Below are 20217 nucleotides of genomic sequence, written 5' to 3'. Positions count from 1 at the left end.
TACAAAGATCCTCTAAACATGTTTCTGAAATAATCCTAAACACAATCATTAAATCAAAAATGCAAGAAACTATTTATTTAATCACTCTTCTTAACTTAATTCCTTAACTTAGTAAAAAAAAAAAAAAAATAGACAAGAACTTTTCTGCTGTCTCACCTCTGTCAGTTTTCATGCTGTTGCAAGAACAGGTGGAGGTGCAGGTGGAACTTTGACTTCAGTGTGGTTTGTATGTGCAGGCAGGAGTCTGACATCTCAGGACAGCAGAGGGTTGTCGAGCACGGTGACTCCTGCTGCGACACCCCCGTCTGACTGTCCTGAGCTCTTGGTCCTCAGCAGACGGCCCACACACTCATTCATCACCATGTCTTTACCCTGCCTGTAAGAAAACCAAGAAAAGGCTAACATTAGAAAAAGCCACCAACCAATCCCTTTTACTCCACCACCCAAAAACCAGTGAGAAACACTAGTTAGTATTAACTTGGAATCAAAGTGCACTAATCCCCAGGCTCCCAGCATAACATACAGTCCAACACAAACTCCACAAACTGTCTTGCTTCAGCTGACTTTCCTTCACCTTCTCTCCAAACAATCTGTTGTGCTCTTTTCAGCACAAAGCCACACTCCTGCTCACTGATCCTCACCTCTTTTTAACCTAGTCTCAGCAACTTTGTCCCATAGCTTGCACATCCTTTCCACCTCCATCTTTCTTCCCAGCCAACTGATACATACCTTTTCTCCTTCCTTAAAAGCCAGCCTAAGAAATACGAGTTCATAAACGCCACAGAGAAATAAATCAGAGGAATAAAATGCAAATGATATTGCTTACACTGAACAGCAACACCCAGGTGAGGATTATCTAATGCCAAATTTTCCAAACAATGAACAAACCGTGCCCTTTTTCTCACCATGTCTAGAGTGTAGAGGTCAGCCAATGTCGCTCGGATCTGCTGCACAGCTTGAGGCTGGTCTGGGAAGAATCTGTCCAGGACTCCAGGTCTGGGGAGCACTTGCTGAACCTTCTTGGTACCAGCCAGGTGAGCGCTGATATCTGGACACAAAGCCATAGAAAAAAAAAAGAAAAAAAATGCATCTATTAATCACCTGGATCACCTGTTGAGAAAGAAAAAAGAAAACAAGCAGAAGAGAACAAGAGTAATAGAATAAACAACATCACAATGATATATGGGAATATGACAGTAAATACTAAATATTAAACATTATTGTGCAGCACATAAGATCAACAGAACACAGTGTGCTTTGAGGTAGGAGCCAAAAAGGGTGAAGTTTGTGTGTGTGAGCACCTGTGAGCATGGACGCGCTTGTTTTTTAAAAAGGTTCCTTCATGTAATGATCTGCTAGAGGGTGTGGGGGGGCCACAGCCCCGTCCTCCAGGGCATGAAGCAGGTATGGAGGAGATCAAAACTCCAGACATCCAGAGGCCCCCAGAACACAACAGACCAAGGAAGACCAACAGAGGGGCAGCCGCGCCACTGTCCCAGAAAGAGCTGAGGAGAGTCCCAGATGAGGGCTCACTCAGCAGCCGCGGAGCAGAAGCCAGGGGGAGTTGCAGTGACGCGCCCGTGAGCTCCGCCGGCAGCCAGCCGTGCCTGAGTGACCGAGCCCCAGGCCGAGAGGCCGGGGGCACCCCCACCTCCGAAGTGGCCCGAGCGAGCCCCAGGCTCCAGGCCCCGATAAGCGGCCGCCAAGGAGTGAACCGGTGTGTACCTGGACGCGCATCCCCGGACACAAAGAACCACCAACGCACCGATGTCTGAGGGAGTCCGCCACTGGCAGGGGAAGTGGTGGTAGGGGGAGATAGGCCTCCAAACCTTGGAGGGCCTGAGATGTCCCCAGAGAGGTGGCGCCTGATACCCAACCTGACATATAGACACAGACATACAGGCACACACAGACACAAACATCCATTCCCACCCTCATGCTCTCATATGTACTTACTCCACACTCAACCAACGTGGAGACAGACATAAAGAGACGCTGTACACACGATCACACTCCCCAAGCGTACTCTACAAACCGGGTCTAGGTACCCTTGCCCCTGGAGGGGGAACTGCACCCAGACCCAGGTGGTGTTACCCTTTTCCCTGCGGTGGGGAGAGGCAGACCACCCCAACTCCGCAGCAGCAGGGAGGCCCCACACTCCAGACCACAGTCGGACGGCCAACTCCTCCTCCTAGCCCCCCCGCTCCAGCAGGCCGCAGAGAATGGGGGTGAGAGAAGACTCCAAACCTCCCTCAACCCGCTCATTGTAGTGTTGATGCATGTGTGTTCTAAGGTGCATTTAAAACCCAGGAGGGCATGGAGCTACCTGCCAGAGAGCAGCAGGTAAGCGCATAGTCCCTCCTGATAGCCCTCAATGTCTACGTGTATTTAAAATTGAGAGGTGGGCAACGACACCAGGGGTGGGGTGTACATGTATCGTGTATCCATGTATCCATGTATTGTGCCCACCCCCAAGATCCTATATGTATGTGTAATGAGAGTGTGAGTAATGTGAATGTCTAAGTTGTGGGATAAAATTGAGGCAGAGGCAGCCAGAAGGGGACAGAGGGGGGGTAGCCTCCTCTGCACCCTGGTGACACCCCCATACTCCGCGCCCCGCCAGGGAAAGGGGGCCCAGGCCCATCCAGACCGGGGCCCAGTGCAGCAGCGCCTCCCGGCCCCACAGAGCCCGGGACAGTCCACCCAACCCCACCACAGAGAAAACTGCACCCACCCCACCATCCACTCATCTTCCAGACTACATAAGACAATAGACGCCCAGGCTGAGATCTTCCTCCACCTCTCCTGTATCTCCCCCTCCTGCAGAGAGAGTTCCTGAAGAGCGGAAAGCTCCAGAGAGTTGCAGCATGGCCTGGAGGTGTCACTATCACAATCTGCGGGGAGTATGATCATTTGTTATGAAAAAAGAAGACCCAAATGCAGACTCACAGGCTGGCAAGGATAAACTAAAGGCAGCCTGTTTATTTTGGACGGAGAGAATGATATGAAATATCTGACAGGGAACTGAGAAACTCAGAAACCTATACTGGGGGATAACACTAGGAAACATGACCAGTGAAGCTGGGTGACGAAAGGAGAAGATTAAACAATAAACACACAGGACGGTCATTAGGGAAGAGGAGACGGCAGGGACAAATCAGGAGTAACGAGACAGTTACAGCAAAACTCAACATAACCAACAAAATAAAATAGGAAGCACGTGTTTTGATCGCTGGCTCCAGTCTGCATGCTGAAGCTTCCTTTGGTTACAAGATACAGAACCAACGTTAGTGTGAATGAGACTATGAGAATGTTATATAGCATTTGCTCCACTTTGAATTCAGTTTGAAGAAGTAAAGAGACAAACAAACTTAAAAGAGACCATAGGATTAAAAAAACACAGACACCGCAAAAGGACGAAACACGGGCAAGAAGCAAAGTAAACAGAAAAGGAAGCAAGGAAATAGAAAGATAAGATCCACATGAATAGAATAGACAAAATATGAGTGCTTCAAGCAAACTGTGCAGGAATAAAATATAAATAGCAAACAGCAGAAATAAATAACAAATGGGGGAAAATATGTAGGATGAACAGGAACAAAGACACTGGAGAACAAAGTGGTGAGGGTTACTCAGACCACCATTAACTGACTAAATACATGGGAACTGGCAAAGTGAGACGCGGTCACAGAGAGTGACAAGGTACAAGGCGCACAAAAAGAGGGACTGGCAAAATTAGACGTCTATCAGAAGTACAGAATACAGAGACAGACAGGCAGACAGTGAAACAAACATGGAGACAAAACCTGCTACACACAGAGACAACACTAACACGGCCTGAACATGAAAGGAAACAAATTTAGACCAGCAACTAAGAGGAAGCACTAATTTGGAAGGGAAATAATACCAGACATATGGTGCACTCTGAATATCACCAGTCTGTTGCAAAGCTAACAGAGAGACAGACAAGCATTCACACCTACAGCTAATTTAAAGATACCACTTCAGCGTCACAGCTGGGTCCTTCTCTGTGTTATAAACGACACAGAGAAGGCCCCAGCTGTGACGCCACAGTAGTTCATTTGTTGACTGATACATCGATGTAGTCTCTCAGGAACGAGGGCGAAATGCCAACGACCGCCTGTCTGTTTTCAGGGCTGTATTTGAAGCCATGCTCCAATCAGGCAAAGTTTTAAGTGTTGCACATTTCGATGGGTTTCTTTCAGCTGACATAGTTTCCATTTGGGTCATGTGGTGTTAGATACCCCAGCGTGTGGTCATAGGGTGAAGAGCCCGGACGATTAGTGGGATTTTAGGTGTGGTGTAAAAATGACGCTGCAACTTTAAAAACGTTGTTGCTTTAAGGATTAACGTACAACCATACTTGGGCTGAGTTTGACACTGGTTCTCTTCAGTAATTAAAATAGCTTTAACACATGATAAGATCAAATGTCAGCTACACTGTGACAGTCAAGGGGCCACACTCAGATATATTTATTCGCTTGTTCTCTTTGTGTGATAAGAGTTTCCATCTGAATTTAACCCCTGTGTGGGGCTGATCTTTCATTTCATTTTATTTCAAGCTCAGATTCTTTGCCTTTGGCACATTTTCTGTGACGAGACTTCAAACCATTCCCACCGTCCTTATTAATCAACATGGTGAAGTGATTCTTCGCAAGGTGATGGGATAGGAAGAGTTTCAGAAAATGAGGCCTTTTGTCTTTATTGGAGAGGTCAGTGCAGACAGGACGGATGGGGGGAAGGCGAGGGGGGAATGACACACAGGAAACGGTGTTGGTCAGACCCAAAGACAGGCGTGGGCAGTGAGGACTCTCACCTTCAGACTCACTGTCTAATCAGTCTGACAGTGAGTCTGAAGACAGAGCAACCCAACACACGTTACTATGTTCATCATCATCATCATTGTTTATTTATATAGCACTTTAAAAACACACAAGGCTGACCAAACTGCTGAACAATAGAAACATAATAGATACCATAAGAATAATAAATACGATACAATAATAAACATAGCGAAAAACAATAAAATACAAGTCAGTCAACCACTGAGTCAAAAGCCAGTGAATAAAAATGCTTTTTCAATCTGGATTTAAAAACCAGCACTGATGTCGATTGCCTAATGTGAAGAGGAAGATTATTCCAAAGCTTAGGAGCCACGATAGAGAACGCTCGGTCTCCTCTCAGTTTCAGCCGTGATTTGGGGACTGAGAGCAACAGCTGCTCAGCTGACCGGAGCGAACGAGTGGGGACATAGGGCTTCAGCAGGTGCCAGACCATTTAAAGATTTAAAAACCAATAAAAGAACTTGAAAATGAATCCTAAATTCAATTGGAAGCCAGTGCAGGGAGGCCAAGAGTGATGTTATCACTAAGCAGGACATTAAATCAAATTAATGAGACACCAAAACAAGAGCTGGAGCCCAAGACAGCCATGAAGTCACAGTGTACACAAATACACAAGAAACACAGAAACCAGCTGGGTGGATGTGGCTCGGGAACCTTCTGTTACCTTGAACGTCGGTGTTTTGAACGCTGGCTGCTCCAGTCTGCTTGTATTTGTCCAAGATTTCCCCTCATATCTTGGTTATGGTTATTTTTTCTTTTATTAAACTGATCACACTCCTGTTCATGAATAGAAAAAAACCCCATCAGTGTATTTTCACTTAAACAAGCAGCTGTTTTTTTTGCATTAAAGTTATATAAAAATGTAACAGTGCAAATTCCTCGCTGACAGTTTAACCAAAAGGCATTTCCAGTGGAAAGTAGCCAACATATCCTCAGCATAACCATGTATAATATCCACAAAACCTGAGAAGGTTGGAGAGAAGGTAGGCGAACTCTGCTGGGATCTGCGTTTAACAAAGTGTCTAAAGACGAAACAAAGAAATCTTTCTGTAAATGTTCAGATGCACAGACTGGACTGAAAAAGAGTGAAAAAGCAGCTAACGTCCAAAAATAAGAAAACTTTGAAAGAACTCCAAAAAAACCTGGAGAACTTTTGCTCAAAAAACAGTTTTGTTTTTTTTAAATTACAAGGCAATCTGACAAAATGTCATCAAATGAGACTCAAGACTTCTGCAGGTCTCTGCCATGACTCAATTTTTTTTTCTTAACGGCAGAAACAATTGTTCCTTTTTTACTTTGTTTCTATTTTCTCTTCTTGTTTTTATCTGTTGAACAACAAACAACATTCATGCTGATTCACATAATATCCTGTCTCTAATCTCTGGGATTTCCTCGTAGCTCTTTGATGCAAAGAACATCCATCAAACGCTCCAGCTTGTGCTCAACATCATCGTGAACGGTGAAGGTACTCTGACGAGAAAATACTCAGTCGACCTTTTGGTTGATTTGTTAAAGAACCCCAAAATAGCTGATTACCTAACAAGGTATGCAGATAATTCACAGCTCTTTTCCTGAATAGCTGCTTTAAAACTCTGCTGAAAGCCTTTGTCCATTTCCAGGTATCCCCACTTCTCGGCATGTGTGTCTCAAGTGTTAGGACTGCTGCATTGGAAAGACCCAGACCCTGCAGCCAAGGTGAGAGACGACAAATATGATAACCCACACCAGCTGTGCTTAACTCTGTAAGTTCCCAGTATTCCCTGAAACCATCACGTGTGACACAGTTTACATCAGACGTGATGCAGCTGACGTCAACACTGACCTTCTTGTGGTAACAGAGACTTAAAAAAATAATAATAAAGCAACAAAGTGGGTCGCTCTTTGACAGTAAATTCCAGTGCGGTCCGCTCCAATCTCCTCAGGCTGACTCTCTTCTAGGCTCTCCTGACTGTTCCCTTTACATGCTGATGATGTGTCTTGTAAATCTGGATCCCTTTCCAGCAGGACGCTCCTCTTTTTCAGACAGTACCTGAGCTGCTCTCTCTCCTGACAGTCAGCTGTCCACCTCTGCATGGCCAGTCGAGCCAGCGCCGAAATTTGAGGCAGAGCTCGGAGCAGAGCGGGCAGCCAGGCTGAGCACGGAGCAGAGGTTGAAGGTCGCAAACTGACATCCACGTCTTCCAGAGAGCCCAGACCTCCTGCTGCAAACAGACTGCACCAACCGTTGTCTCCCACCAAGCTGTTGTAGGACAGATCCAGTGCACGGAGTGAGGAGAGACAGCCCCGTCTGCACACGGCAGCTGCACAGAGGAAGAGGACCCATTGATAACTGATCACTTTATGCCTGTTCACTTTACTGTTTTGTTCACAATGTTTCTGATGGAGACAAAAATAACACCGAATAGTTTCATTGTTTTGTTTTATACGACAGCTACAGATGCTGGCAGCATGAAATAAATGAAAGAAATATCAATTTCCTTCAGGCTTTACTTGTCTTAATATACATTTATGCAGCCTAATGATCCACTACAGACCAAAAAAGAAAAAGTATAATGTCATTGTGTGTTAGTTACCCAGATGTTGCATGTCATCAGTGGTGAGCTCGCAGCTGCAAAGACAGAGCTCGCTGACGACTGATGGCTGCAGAGCATCCAGCAGGAGCGCCAAGTGACCGCCAACCACTTTACACCAGGAAATATCCACCGTGCGCAGATAGGACACCGCCAGGGCTGATGCATAAACACAAAGTTTTCACCATTTCAGGCTAGAGGGTGGAAGAGGTATTCAGGGAGAATGACTTGAAGGAAAACTTCTATAAATAAACAAGTGTGTGTGTGTGTGTGTGTGTGTGTGTGTTACCCAGAGCAGTGAAGGACTCGTTGCTCATGTAGCAGCTGTTGAATGGCAGCCTCCTCATTTGTGTCGCAGGGAGGGCGGAGACCAGCAGGTGGACCACACCTCCCACTTCCTTATTGGATGACACATCAAGCTCGGTCAGTGCAGTGAGAGAGGGCAGCACCTGGACTGAAAAACAACGAGTCACATGACTGCTGCAGCGAGCATGCGATTAGTGTCCGGCGTGTGAGATTGGTAGCAACTGACTCAGAGCCTCTAGATCATCTCGCGTGAGGCAACACAGGTGGAGGTCGAGTCTCTCCAGGTGTGTGACGTGAGCCAGGTGAAAGGTGAGGCGGCTCAGTCCAAGCAGCTTTACAGTATATTAATCAGAACAATGCTGCTCTCTAATGTATCTTGGTAAAGCGCAGAAAAATCTAATGTTTTATATGATACAGTGTGATTTCAGTAACATATCATAATGGAGGCTTCAGCAAGTACTTACGAAGGAAATCTTTCCTCTGCTCTTCAGTTAGTTCATCAAATACCTCCCAAAACATCTGTATGGTGGGGTGGCGGTCATGATATCTCCAACCATAACTTGTGTTCTGAAAACAGTGAAAATGACTGTTATAATCATAGAGTTTGTAAGGTCAGGCATACACTATGTTGCCAAAAGTATTCCCTAACCCATCCAAATCATTCAATTAATGTGTTCCAATCACTTCCATGGACACAGGTGTATTAAATCAAGCACCTAGGCATGCAGACTACTTCTACAAACATGTGTGAAAGGACGAGTCGCTCTCAGGAACTGAATGAATTCCAGCATGGTAATGTGATAGGATGCACCAGTGCAACAAGTCCAGTCATGAAATTTCCTCGCTATTAAATATTCCATAGTCAGCTGTTAGTGATATTATAACAAAGTGGAAGTAATTGGAAATGACAGCTAGTCAGCTGATGCTAAGGCTCATAGTGCACTTAAGTCACCAATATCTGCAGTCTGCTGTTGTTACAGATGTCCAAACTTCATTGGTTTCCATGGCTGAGCAGCTGCATCCCAGCCTTACACTGACAAACACAATGCAAAGCGTCAGATGGAGTGATTTAAGCATCTCAACACTGGACTCTAAAGCAGTGGAGATGTGTTTACTGGAGTGACGAATCACACTTCTCTGACTGGCAATCCAATAAATTTATCTCGCTGTCATGTGTTATTTTGCCGGGTTGTTTCCTCCCGTTGCCATGTAAACACAAAATAGTGTATATATATGAATATTTTCAAAAAATGCTCTGTGAGTTCCACATCATAACAGTTATTTACTGAGCAGCTCAGTTAGAACTTGCCACTCACACACTGAGCAGCACTCACTAACTTTCTATTTCTAAACAATTTGTTCACTTTTTATCTCAGGCATGTCTGAAAAGACATCAGATAACTTTTTCCATCGCTTTGAAGATTTGATTCAGAGAAAGCGCACAGGTGGAGATGTAAGTAACTAAACATACTCATTCTTGACTTCTCTGCTGATCAAATGTAAATGTTTCTGAGAGATGTGTTATATTTTGCTGCTTTGCACAGTGTAATTTTTGTGTAAGTCACTGTAGACAGAGCAACTGTCAGCGCTTCACCACAGAGTCCAGGATCCTGGACTTTCACAAAGCTCAGAGCAGTAAGACAAATGTGTTCTTTCAACAGGCAGACACATTGCATATCGCACAGAGACCCAGAGATTATGCTGTGCAACTCCCACCTTTACCTGAGCAATGCGCAGGCTCTCCACAGAGAGTCCAGAGAAGCTGGAACTGTTTGGATGACCCCTTTTGGAATCAGGAGGACCCTGAAAGAAGTCTGAGTAGCCTCAGCTCTGCAGACACACACACACCAAGTGATCTGAGGGCCATTCCTTTCATTGTTAGTCCTGTTGAGATGACACCGCTCACTCCAGTTCCTCCACCTCCTCGAGCAGCTTGTCCATCGCAATTGCGGTTCAAAGGTGATGCTTTTCTTTAGTGGTTACACCTGCTGTTAATCAGTTAGTTTAGATTTTAAAATTTGACACTGTAGATTATCTATTTTAATGCTAAATTACACATTCTTGCTGTCCATTCATTTTATATGCTTTTTTGAAGAAAAAAAAATCAGGAAGAAAAATGTTTATTGTTGTTTTTGTAAGATGTCAATTTGTAGTTATTTAGTTATTTTTTTGTCTAAACAGACACGAAGTTCATTCGTGGAATAAGAGTCTTGACAGCAAAAGACAAATTTGGGCCTATTTTGACTCCAAAACCTCCAACAGTTCCCATACCGCAAAAACGAGGACCTCGGCCTGGGACGCTGCTGCCCCGTGCAAAAGTCGTCCCTATAGACAGTAAGTGGTTTTCCTCAGTAACTGTAGAAGATGCTGAATAATCAAACTTTAAATTAAGAGATTTTTTAAAAAGATTTTAATGAACAATTAATCACTGCATCATGCTTCGAATTAGAAGAAATGACAGTTTCTTTTTACTAACCTCGTTGATTATCAGACAAGAAAGCAGACAGTCAGTGCAGTCAGAATAATCCAAGAGAGAGCAGGGTCAAACTCCCGCCTGTAGCTACACCTGTAGAGAGCCTGTCCCACAGCTTTAGTCTGCTGTCTTCATTAGAACTTTAAAATGAATACTAGATCTACTTCTACTGAATGGAGAAAAGGTTCCTGAGAAGAGATTTAATTTTCAGTATCTAAGAAATTTGAGGCGTTTCTGAAGGTACTGTACCATGTTAGAGCATCTTAACATAGAGTCCTTGAATACTAGGCAGTTGTAGAGGATGAGTTACTCTACTTTAAATGACTCCCACCCCTTATTGGAGGATTTCAGCTTCTTCCTGTGGGACAGAGGTTTGCAGACCCTAAATGCAGGCGAAGCTTGAAGAAACAGCTTTGTCCAAGCTGCTATTTTGTTGTCGTTGTAACAAATGACACATGTTTTTTTTCTATATTTTTTAAAAACTGTATTTATTTATTTACTGTACTTATTTCTCTATTTATGACAGTGCTTTTATCTCCTTTTTGCTGTTTTATATGAATTTATCAGTATAGTGTTGTCTAGTTTTAGAAGCTGTGATTAGGACGTCTATTTAAATTTGTTGATTAAAGATCATAATTAGAGATCATAACCTGCCTTTGATTTAGACATGTCTGATATTTTTGTAAACACAAAATAGTGTATATATATGAATATTTTCAAAAAATGCACTGTGAGTTCCACATCATAACAGTTATTTACTGAGCAGCTCAGTTAGAACTTGCCACTCACACACTGAGCAGCACTCACTAACTTTCTATTTCTAAACAATTTGTTCACTTTTTATCTCAGGCATGTCTGAAAAGACATCAGATAACTTTTTCCATCGCTTTGAAGATTTGATTCAGAGAAAGCGCACAGGTGGAGATGTAAGTAACTAAACATACTCATTCTTGACTTCTCTGCTGATCAAATGTAAATGTTTCTGAGAGATGTGTTATATTTTGCTGCTTTGCACAGTGTAATTTTTGTGTAAGTCACTGTAGACAGAGCAACTGTCAGCGCTTCACCACAGAGTCCAGGATCCTGGACTTTCACAAAGCTCAGAGCAGTAAGACAAATGTGTTCTTTCAACAGGCAGACACATTGCATATCGCACAGAGACCCAGAGATTATGCTGTGCAACTCCCACCTTTACCTGAGCAATGCGCAGGCTCTCCAGAGATAGTCCAGGGAAGCTGGAACTGTTTGGATGACCCCTTTTGGAATCAGGAGGACCCTGAAAGAAGTCTGAGTAGCCTCAGCTCTGCAGACACACACACACCAAGTGATCTGAGGACCATTCCTTTCATTGTTAGTCCTGTTGAGATGACACCGCTCACTCCAGTTCCTCCACCTCCTCGAGCAGCTTGTCCATCGCAATTGCCTGTTTTCTCTGCTAAACATTCAGGAGCAGGTCGGTTCAAAGGTGATGCTTTTCTTTAGTGGTTACACCTGCTGTTAATCAGTTAGTTTAGATTTTAAAATTTGACACTGTAGATTATCTATTTTAATGCTAAATTACACATTCTTGCTGTCCATTCATTTTATATGCTTTTTTGAAGAAAAAAAAAATCAGGAAGAAAAATGTTTATTGTTGTTTTTGTAAGATGTCAATTTGTAGTTATTTAGTTATTTTTTTGTCTAAACAGACACGAAGGTCATTCGTGGAATAAGAGTCTTGACAGCAAAAGACAAATTTGGGCCTATTTTGGAAAAACTGCAGCATTTCCAGGATGGGATTGTAACCTCACCTGGACACACAGTACCAACCAAAACATTTACTGCAGTAAAGCCTTTGACTCCAAAACCTCCAACAGTTCCCATACCGCAAAAACGAGGACCTCGGCCTGGGACGCTGCTGCGCCGTGCAAAAGTCGTCCCTATAGACGGTAAGTGGTTTTCCTCAGTAACTGTAGAAGATGCTGAATAATCAAACTTTAAATTAAGAGATTTTTTAAAAAGATTTTAATGAACAATTAATCACTGCATCATGCTTCGAATTAGAAGAAATGACAGTTTCTTTTTACTAACCTCGTTGATTATCAGACAAGAAAGCAGACAGTCAGTGCAGTCAGAATAATCCAAGAGAGAGCAGGGTCAAACTCCCGCCTGTAGCTACACCTGTAGAGAGCCTGTCCCACAGCTTTAGTCTGCTGTCTTCAGACGACTGGTAAGAAACGTAGTAAGGAGACATTAAATACTGCACAGAAACAGTGCTGCATAATGTGGCTGTGTTATTTGTGGTGTTCCTGAAGTCGTGTTCAATGTTGTGTTGTGTAAATACAGGATTAAGAAAAGACAGGGCTTACAAACTATTCAGTCTCTGGCAAAGCACCACTCGGACATCCTGAAGACTAAACTACATGAAGTGTGTCTGGTCCTCATTGAGGAGGTATTGCACACTTTATGTTTCTTATATGCGTTTCATGCAGCTAGTTTCCCTTCAAGTGCATACTACAGCCTCAACTGATGATTTTCACTCACATTTTAGGTGAAAAACCAACGCTCAGCAATAGCCTTTGAGGCCATACATGCCATCAATGAGCTCTACATTCAGCTCCAGAGAACAATGGACCCAGAAGTTGAAACAACAGGCCGAGCTCTATTGCTGAAGCTTGCAATGACCAACAACAACTTTCTACATCAGGAGGTCAATCTGGCGCTTGATGCCATGGTGGAAAATTGCAGCCATGGACGGATTCTGAGCGCTCTGTTTAACACAGGACTGACGTAAGAGGAGAGAAGAAGCTGTAGTGATTTTATTAGAAGACATGAAAGAGAGATCATGTTCACTGAGTTGTGTGTCTAATATTGTCCTTGCTCAGCCATCGCTGTGTTGCAGTGAGGAATAGCACGGCTCAACACCTGCACCAGCTGGCTGACAAACTTGGAGCAGCCGTCACCCTGAAAACAGGAACCTTCACTGAAAGATTTCTAATTGCTGCCTCTAGAATGGCAGGGGATGCTGCACCTGAAGCCAGGTGGGTACTTTTAAATGGGTTTGAAGTGCATCAATGTTTTATTTTCTGTGAGTTTACACAATTAATGAAAATTAATGACAACTGTAATCTTCCACAGGTACCATGGGCGAACAATCATTGAGAAACTGACCCTTCACAAGGACTTTATGAATTTGTGGGTGAAGATTGTCCCTGAAAAAGACAGGCGTCCTGTGGAGAAGAGCCTGAAAAAGACAGGCGTCCTGTGGAGAAGAGCCTGAAAAAGACAGGCGTCCTGTGGAGAAGAGCCTGAAAAAGACAGGCGTCCTGTGGAGAAGAGCCTGAAAAAGACAGGCGTCCTGCGAAGAAGAAAGAGCTTAGGGAGTTCCTGTGTGTCCAGTTGACGGACAAGGGGACGCACAGGTGGAGATGTAAGTAACTAAACATACTCATTCTTGACTTCTCTGCTGATCAAATGTAAATGTTTCTGAGAGATGTGTTATATTTTGCTGCTTTGCACAGTGTAATTTTTGTGTAAGTCACTGTAGACAGAGCAACTGTCAGCGCTTCACCACAGAGTCCAGGATCCTGGACTTTCACAAAGCTCAGAGCAGTAAGACAAATGTGTTCTTTCAACAGGCAGACACATTGCATATCGCACAGAGACCCAGAGATTATGCTGTGCAACTCCCACCTTTACCTGAGCAATGCGCAGGCTCTCCAGAGATAGTCCAGGGAAGCTGGAACTGTTTGGATGACCCCTTTTGGAATCAGGAGGACCCTGAAAGAAGTCTGAGTAGCCTCAGCTCTGCAGACACACACACACCAAGTGATCTGAGGGCCATTCCTTTCATTGTTAGTCCTGTTGAGATGACACCGCTCACTCCAGTTCCTCCACCTCCTCGAGCAGCTTGTCCATCGCAATTGCCTGTTTTCTCTGCTAAACATTCAGGAGCAGGTCGGTTCAAAGGTGATGCTTTTCTTTAGTGGTTACACCTGCTGTTAATCAGTTAGTTTAGATTTTAAAATTTGACACTGTAGATTATCTATTTTAATGCTAAATTACACATTCTTGCTGTCCATTCATTTTATATGCTTTTTTGAAGAAAAAAAAAAATCAGGAAGAAAAATGTTTATTGTTGTTTTTGTAAGATGTCAATTTGTAGTTATTTAGTTATTTTTTTGTCTAAACAGACACGAAGGTCATTCGTGGAATAAGAGTCTTGACAGCAAAAGACAAATTTGGGCCTATTTTGGAAAAACTGCAGCATTTCCAGGATGGGATTGTAACCTCACCTGGACACACAGTACCAACCAAAACATTTACTGCAGTAAAGCCTTTGACTCCAAAACCTCCAACAGTTCCCATACCGCAAAAACGAGGACCTCGGCCTGGGACGCTGCTGCGCCGTGCAAAAGTCGTCCCTATAGACGGTAAGTGGTTTTCCTCAGTAACTGTAGAAGATGCTGAATAATCAAACTTTAAATTAAGAGATTTTTTAAAAAGATTTTAATGAACAATTAATCACTGCATCATGCTTCGAATTAGAAGAAATGACAGTTTCTTTTTACTAACCTCGTTGATTATCAGACAAGAAAGCAGACAGTCAGTGCAGTCAGAATAATCCAAGAGAGAGCAGGGTCAAACTCCCGCCTGTAGCCACACCTGTAGAGAGCCTGTCCCACAGCTTTAGTCTGCTGTCTTCAGACGACTGGTAAGAAACGTAGTAAGGAGACATTAAATACTGCACAGAAACAGTGCTGCATAATGTGGCTGTGTTATTTGTGGTGTTCCTGAAGTCGTGTTCAATGTTGTGTTGTGTAAATACAGGATTAAGAAAAGACAGTAGAAAACTATTCAGTCTCTGGCAAAGCACCACTCGGACATCCTGAAGACTAAACTACATGAAGTGTGTCTGGTCCTCATTGAGGAGGTATTGCACACTTTATGTTTCTTATATGCGTTTCATGCAGCTAGTTTCCCTTCAAGTGCATACTACAGCCTCAACTGATGATTTTCACTCACATTTTAGGTGAAAAACCAACGCTCAGCAATAGCCTTTGAGGCCATACATGCCATCAATGAGCTCTACATTCAGCTCCAGAGAACAATGGACCCAGAAGTTGAAACAACAGGCCGAGCTCTATTGCTGAAGCTTGCAATGACCAACAACAACTTTCTTCATCAGGAGGTCAATCTGGCGCTTGATGCCATGGTGGAAAATTGCAGCCATGGACGGATTCTGAGCGCTCTGTTTAACACAGGACTGACGTAAGAGGAGAGAAGAAGCTGTAGTGATTTTATTAGAAGACATGAAAGAGAGATCATGTTCACTGAGTTGTGTGTCTAATATTGTCCTTGCTCAGCCATCGCTGTGTTGCAGTGAGGAATAGCACGGCTCAACACCTGCACCAGCTGGCTGACAAACTTGGAGCAGCCGTCACCCTGAAAACAGGAACCTTCACTGAAAGATTTCTAATTGCTGCCTCTAGAATGGCAGGGGATGCTGCACCTGAAGCCAGGTGGGTACTTTTAAATGGGTTTGAAGTGCATCAATGTTTTATTTTCTGTGAGTTTACACAATTAATGAAAATTAATGACAACTGTAATCTTCCACAGGTACCATGGGCGAACAATCATTGAGAAACTGACCCTTCACAAGGACTTTATGAATTTGTGGGTGAAGATTGTCCCTGAAAAAGACAGGCGTCCTGTGGAGAAGAGCCTGAAAAAGACAGGCGTCCTGTGGAGAAGAGCCTGAAAAAGACAGGCGTCTTGTGGAGAAGAGCCTGAAAAAGACAGGCGTCCTGTGGAGAAGAGCCTGAAAAAGACAGGCGTCCTGTGGAGAAGAGCCTGAAAAAGACAGGCGTCCTGCGAAGAAGAAAGAGCTTAGGGAGTTCCTGTGTGTCCAGTTGACGGACAAGGGGTTGTTTGGTGAGCCGGGTCCTGCGGGGGAGGTTGAGCTGGGGGCTGTTGCTGGTGTTTCTGCCTTACACCTTATTGCGGTTTGCCCTGCTCTGAAGAGAAAAGAAATGACCAGGGAGGGTACATCTCCTTCCCCAATAATCCTTCTACAGACAAACTCTCCTACCTGGGGGGAGGTGATGGCACCCGAAAATGATAAAGTAGATAAGGAGTTTAAGCCGTTTGTGTCAAACGGCTTTGTTTCCTTGATAGGAGAAGATCGGCGGACTCCTGTCAGTATTTTGCGAGACACTGGTGCGAAACAGTCGCTCATTCGTGAGGGGGTCTTACCGTTTTCAGCTCAATCCTGTTGTGGGGCGGATGTGTTAGCCTGGGGAGTTAGGATGTGTGTAATACGGGTTCCTTTACACTTGGTGCAGCTTTCATCTCAGTTTTTGTCTGGTGAGGTTAAGCTTGGGGTGCGACCCCAGTTACCGGTTGCAGGTATTGACATCATCTTGGGAAACGATCTAGCTGGCGGCACAGTTTTTCCGTCGCCAGAAGTAGTTGATATACCACTTACAGATAACAGTGGTTTCGATCGTGCCACATCAAAGGCTGTTCAAACCGTCAGTGTAAAGACATTTAGGCAGAGGAGAGGTGCGAGTGGATCCCAGCAACAGCAGCAGCAGAATAGGAGGCAGCCCAAGGGGACGAGAAGAACAAATATTCAAACCACAAGGGTCACTGAAGCCACCATGCAATCAGACCCAAGTAGAGTCACTTTTCAGGACAGTCAGCAGCAAAATGCTGAAACCAGGCCACCTGCTAGAAAAAGACAAGGACCTCGACAGCACAGGAACCGCAGAAGAGGCCAGCTGATGGTGGCTAATGCTCCATCTCCCACCCCTTAAATTTGACACAGACTTTGATTTTGATTCCTCCAACGCGCAATTCATTAAGGAGGCGCTTGAGAAGAAGTTACAGGAGGGGCTGAATCTAAAAGATGGGAATTCTGAGGGAAGAGAAAAGGTGGGGTTGCAGCTGAGTTCGGGGGAGGATCATTTTGGTCCAAAGTGCTACTATGACAAAGCAAAGTCTTTCTTTGACAACATCTCATCTGATAATGGGCTCAGACTGACGTGGGCAGAGGAGCGAAAGCGCAATCTGGAGACTTTTGGTGTCCCTGGGCGGTTCCTGAGGGGCCAAGGATTCAGAGGTGGACGCCAGTGTTTTGGGGGCGGGTGCAGTGCTCGTGCAGGAGGATGAAAATGGCATTGACCACCCAGTCTGTTTCTTTTCTAGAAAATTTCTAAAACAGCAACCAGCGCCTCATGCGTTGGTCCTTACTCCTACAGGATTTCAACATTGAGATCCGATATATAAGAGCTTAGAGAATGTTATGGCTGATGCCCTCTCTAGGTCGTAAATCAAACATCTTTGTGTGGGGTTGGATGTTTGATTTTTTTTGGGTGGGGGAAACTGTTATGACCCAGTGATGTGTTTGTTGGTGTTGTGCCTCCCACCGGAGGATGGCTGGCGGTATTTTCCCTTTTTTCTCTCCTAGGAGGTGGACACCTGGGCGTGGCTGCTAGGTATCTGGGTGGAGTCTCTACATATCTTCGGACTGGATAATTGATGGACCACCTCCAGTACTTAACGTCCGGATGACAGTCACCTGGGAGTGCTTTTTGGAACCCCGTTGACTCGGTCAGTTGTGTGTTGTGTCATTGTAGTGCAGGCTGTGTGTGTGTCTGTTGCTGGTGTTTTTGCCCCACTGAAAAATCTCCCTTCTCCACCTAGCCCTTCTGCGGAGGAGCTGCGGGTAACGCTGAGCATTAAGGAGGTGGAGCTAAAGAAACAGCAGTTGGAGGTGGAAGCTATGCACTTGAGGATCAGGGCTCACCATCCAGTCACCATCCCCGCAGGCACCCTCCCCGGAGTCATTATCCCCGCAGTCGCCATCTCCGCAGCCACCGGCCTTGATGCCAGGTGGTGGCTTTGATGCGAGTAAACACATCAAAATGGTGCCGGCGTTTCGGGAAACTGAGGTGGATTCGTATTTCACAGTGTTTGAGCGTATCGCAGGTGCGCTGCACTGGCCAAAAGATGTGTGGTCTCTTCTACTCCAATGTAGATTGGTGGGGAAAGCTCAAGAGGTGTGCACCGCTCTTTCTCTGGAGGACAGTTTTGACTATGATATGGTGAAGGCTGCTGTCCTGCGTGCTTACGAGCTTGTGCCAGAGGCTTACAGGCAGAGATTTAGGAATGGGAAAAAATCCGCCAACCAGACCTATGTGGAGTTTGCCAGAGAAAAGAAAACTCTGTTTGATAAGTGGTGTCATGCTACAGCAGTAAAAACCTTGAATGACCTGGGTGAGTTGGTGACGTTGGAAGAGTTTAAAAACCAACTACCAGACACTGTGGTAACCTACTTAAATGAACAGAAGGTTACGACTCTCGCCGCTGCTGCTATACGGGCTGATGAGTTTGTGTTGACACACAAAGTGGTGTTTTCGGTTCCTGCTCACAGTTTTCCGTCTTCCGGTAGCCCGCCCAGATGGTCTCCAAGGGGCACCCGCCGTGCCATCCCCTCATCCATTGAGAACCGCGTGTGTTTTTTTTTGCCATGAGCAGGGAGTTGTGTGTTGTGTCATTGTAGTGCAGGCTGGAGTATTCACGTGTACCTCTAGCCTTGCCATGTAAATAATTGTAAATAAGTTAACAAGTGGCGGTCACTTTTTGTTCCTTTGCTGTATAACTTTCATTGTCGCAGCCTAGTAGCCGTGAGAAGCCGTTTTCTTTTGTTGAACAAGTTTTCTCCTGTTTTTCGTTAGATAGTTAGTTAAGTGACTTGTCTTTTGTTTTGGCTTCTTTTTATTTTGGTGTAGGGAAGAGTAGGGATTGTTTTATAGGGAGTTTTGTTTATTGTTTTGGCATTGCTCACTGCCGATGAAAATAAATGGCTGCTTAAATACTTGAAAAAGGTGTCGTTGTTGGGGTTTGTGCGTGGGTGGGAAGTGAGTGGGGCAAACTATTTGTTACGTTTATTTACTTGCCGGGACCAGAACGTAACAAGAGCCTGAAAAAGGCTAATAATTACAGGCAGCAGGTCAGCATCCAGACTAGGCTCTCCTCTCCAGCAGGGCCTGGGTTCCCCAGATGTGACAATGCAAGTCCTGACGAGTACAGAGGAGAAGAGTGGCTGCTACAGTAGCAGCAGCACTCTGAGGCTAAGCTGGGAAAGTCGTTGGAGGTTCAACCATCATGACCACAGACAGTCCCAGTCGCTCTGCGGGAGTAAACTTCTCCGTCTTCAGGACTACAAACTATTTCTCTGAAGGACAATATTATTTAGATTTACATTAATTATTATTACATCATTCTTATTATTACATTATTTGTATTATTTCATTATTATTATCACATTTTTAAGATCCTGAATGGACAATGAATGAATAAATCCCTTTTTTTTCATCTGAATTAAAACGGCACTTTGGTTGCACATATACAGTTTCTGTTTTTCTGTCAACAAATATTAATACATTCTTAGTTCTCTTGTTTTCATTTTTAACCCATGATTTTGAATTTTTATCAGGATTCAAAGTCATTTTTATAACATAAAGAAATATTAAATAAATACTAGAAAGCGAAAATTTCAGAAAAATTTTTAAGTCTGCCTATGCTGCTGCTAATCAGTGTAGTTTGCCATTCATACGGCTACAGAGAGCAAAACTCAGCAGAGCAGCCATTCTCCACCATGAACTATGGTAAAAACAAACACCGCTCGCGCCTCACAGATGACAGCTTACAGTTTTGTGTAAAGATGAGGTGACTTCGTACAGCCCCGATTTGCAGACGCTGTGCACAGAGGTTCATGAGCAGAAGTCCCATTGTACCACGGCAGACCCAACAATGTTTGCATGAACACGCTTTGAAGCATTACGGTATGGACCACTTTTCACACATGGTTGGTGTACCCACACAGCCGGCTGTAGCTTTTCAACTCACAGCCCAACACACACCAAAAAAAAACCAGCCGAGAGAGCACAGACTTTACGCCCGTGGGTCCACCTCCCCTGCAGCGGCACTGCAGACCACGCCCTGCCACACACATCAA

The 20217-nt window shown here is 44.4% G+C and overlaps 3 protein-coding genes and 1 pseudogene across 4 annotated transcripts; 3 read left to right on the top strand and 1 right to left on the bottom strand.

Moving 5' to 3' along the window:
• Positions 1–6406: 6406 nt before the first annotated feature.
• LOC146661823 (leucine-rich repeat-containing protein 31-like) lies at positions 6407–8339 on the bottom strand. The gene is made up of 4 exons (XM_085418312.1): positions 8206–8339; positions 7725–7889; positions 7439–7594; positions 6407–7165 (listed from the first exon to the last, which is right to left on the bottom strand). Exons 1-4 carry the CDS (start codon positions 8258–8260, stop codon positions 6708–6710), a joined length of 834 nt encoding a protein of 277 aa, XP_085274438.1. The 5' UTR covers positions 8261–8339; the 3' UTR covers positions 6407–6707.
• A 2726-nt stretch (positions 8340–11065) lies between these two features.
• On the top strand, positions 11066–15270 carry LOC146661822 (uncharacterized). The gene is made up of 11 exons (XM_085417868.1): positions 11066–11140; positions 11202–11679; positions 11903–12142; positions 12300–12423; positions 12540–12645; positions 12745–12983; positions 13079–13234; positions 13332–13623; positions 13832–14150; positions 14387–15126; positions 15226–15270. Exons 1-8 carry the CDS (start codon positions 11066–11068, stop codon positions 13471–13473), a joined length of 1560 nt encoding a protein of 519 aa, XP_085273994.1. The 3' UTR covers positions 13474–13623; positions 13832–14150; positions 14387–15126; positions 15226–15270.
• LOC146661821 (TOG array regulator of axonemal microtubules protein 1-like) lies at positions 15140–16532 on the top strand. The gene is made up of 3 exons (XM_085418297.1): positions 15140–15464; positions 15560–15715; positions 15813–16532. The coding sequence occupies exons 1-3, from the start codon at positions 15304–15306 to the stop codon at positions 15952–15954; spliced, it is 459 nt and encodes a 152-aa protein (XP_085274423.1). The 5' UTR covers positions 15140–15303; the 3' UTR covers positions 15955–16532.
• LOC146661820 (uncharacterized) lies at positions 16502–20127 on the top strand (annotated as a pseudogene). The gene is made up of 2 exons (XR_014913211.1): positions 16502–17807; positions 17901–20127. The product of XR_014913211.1 is annotated as an uncharacterized LOC146661820 (transcript).
• Positions 20128–20217: the final 90 nt, after the last annotated feature.

Source organism: Rhamphochromis longiceps, linkage group LG9 (genome assembly GCF_057381845.1).
Source record: "Rhamphochromis longiceps isolate RC_006_pf linkage group LG9, R_longiceps_female_GT1.1, whole genome shotgun sequence".
Taxonomy (NCBI): Eukaryota; Metazoa; Chordata; class Actinopteri; order Cichliformes; family Cichlidae; genus Rhamphochromis; species Rhamphochromis longiceps.
This window is presented reverse-complemented; position numbering and strand designations above follow the sequence as displayed.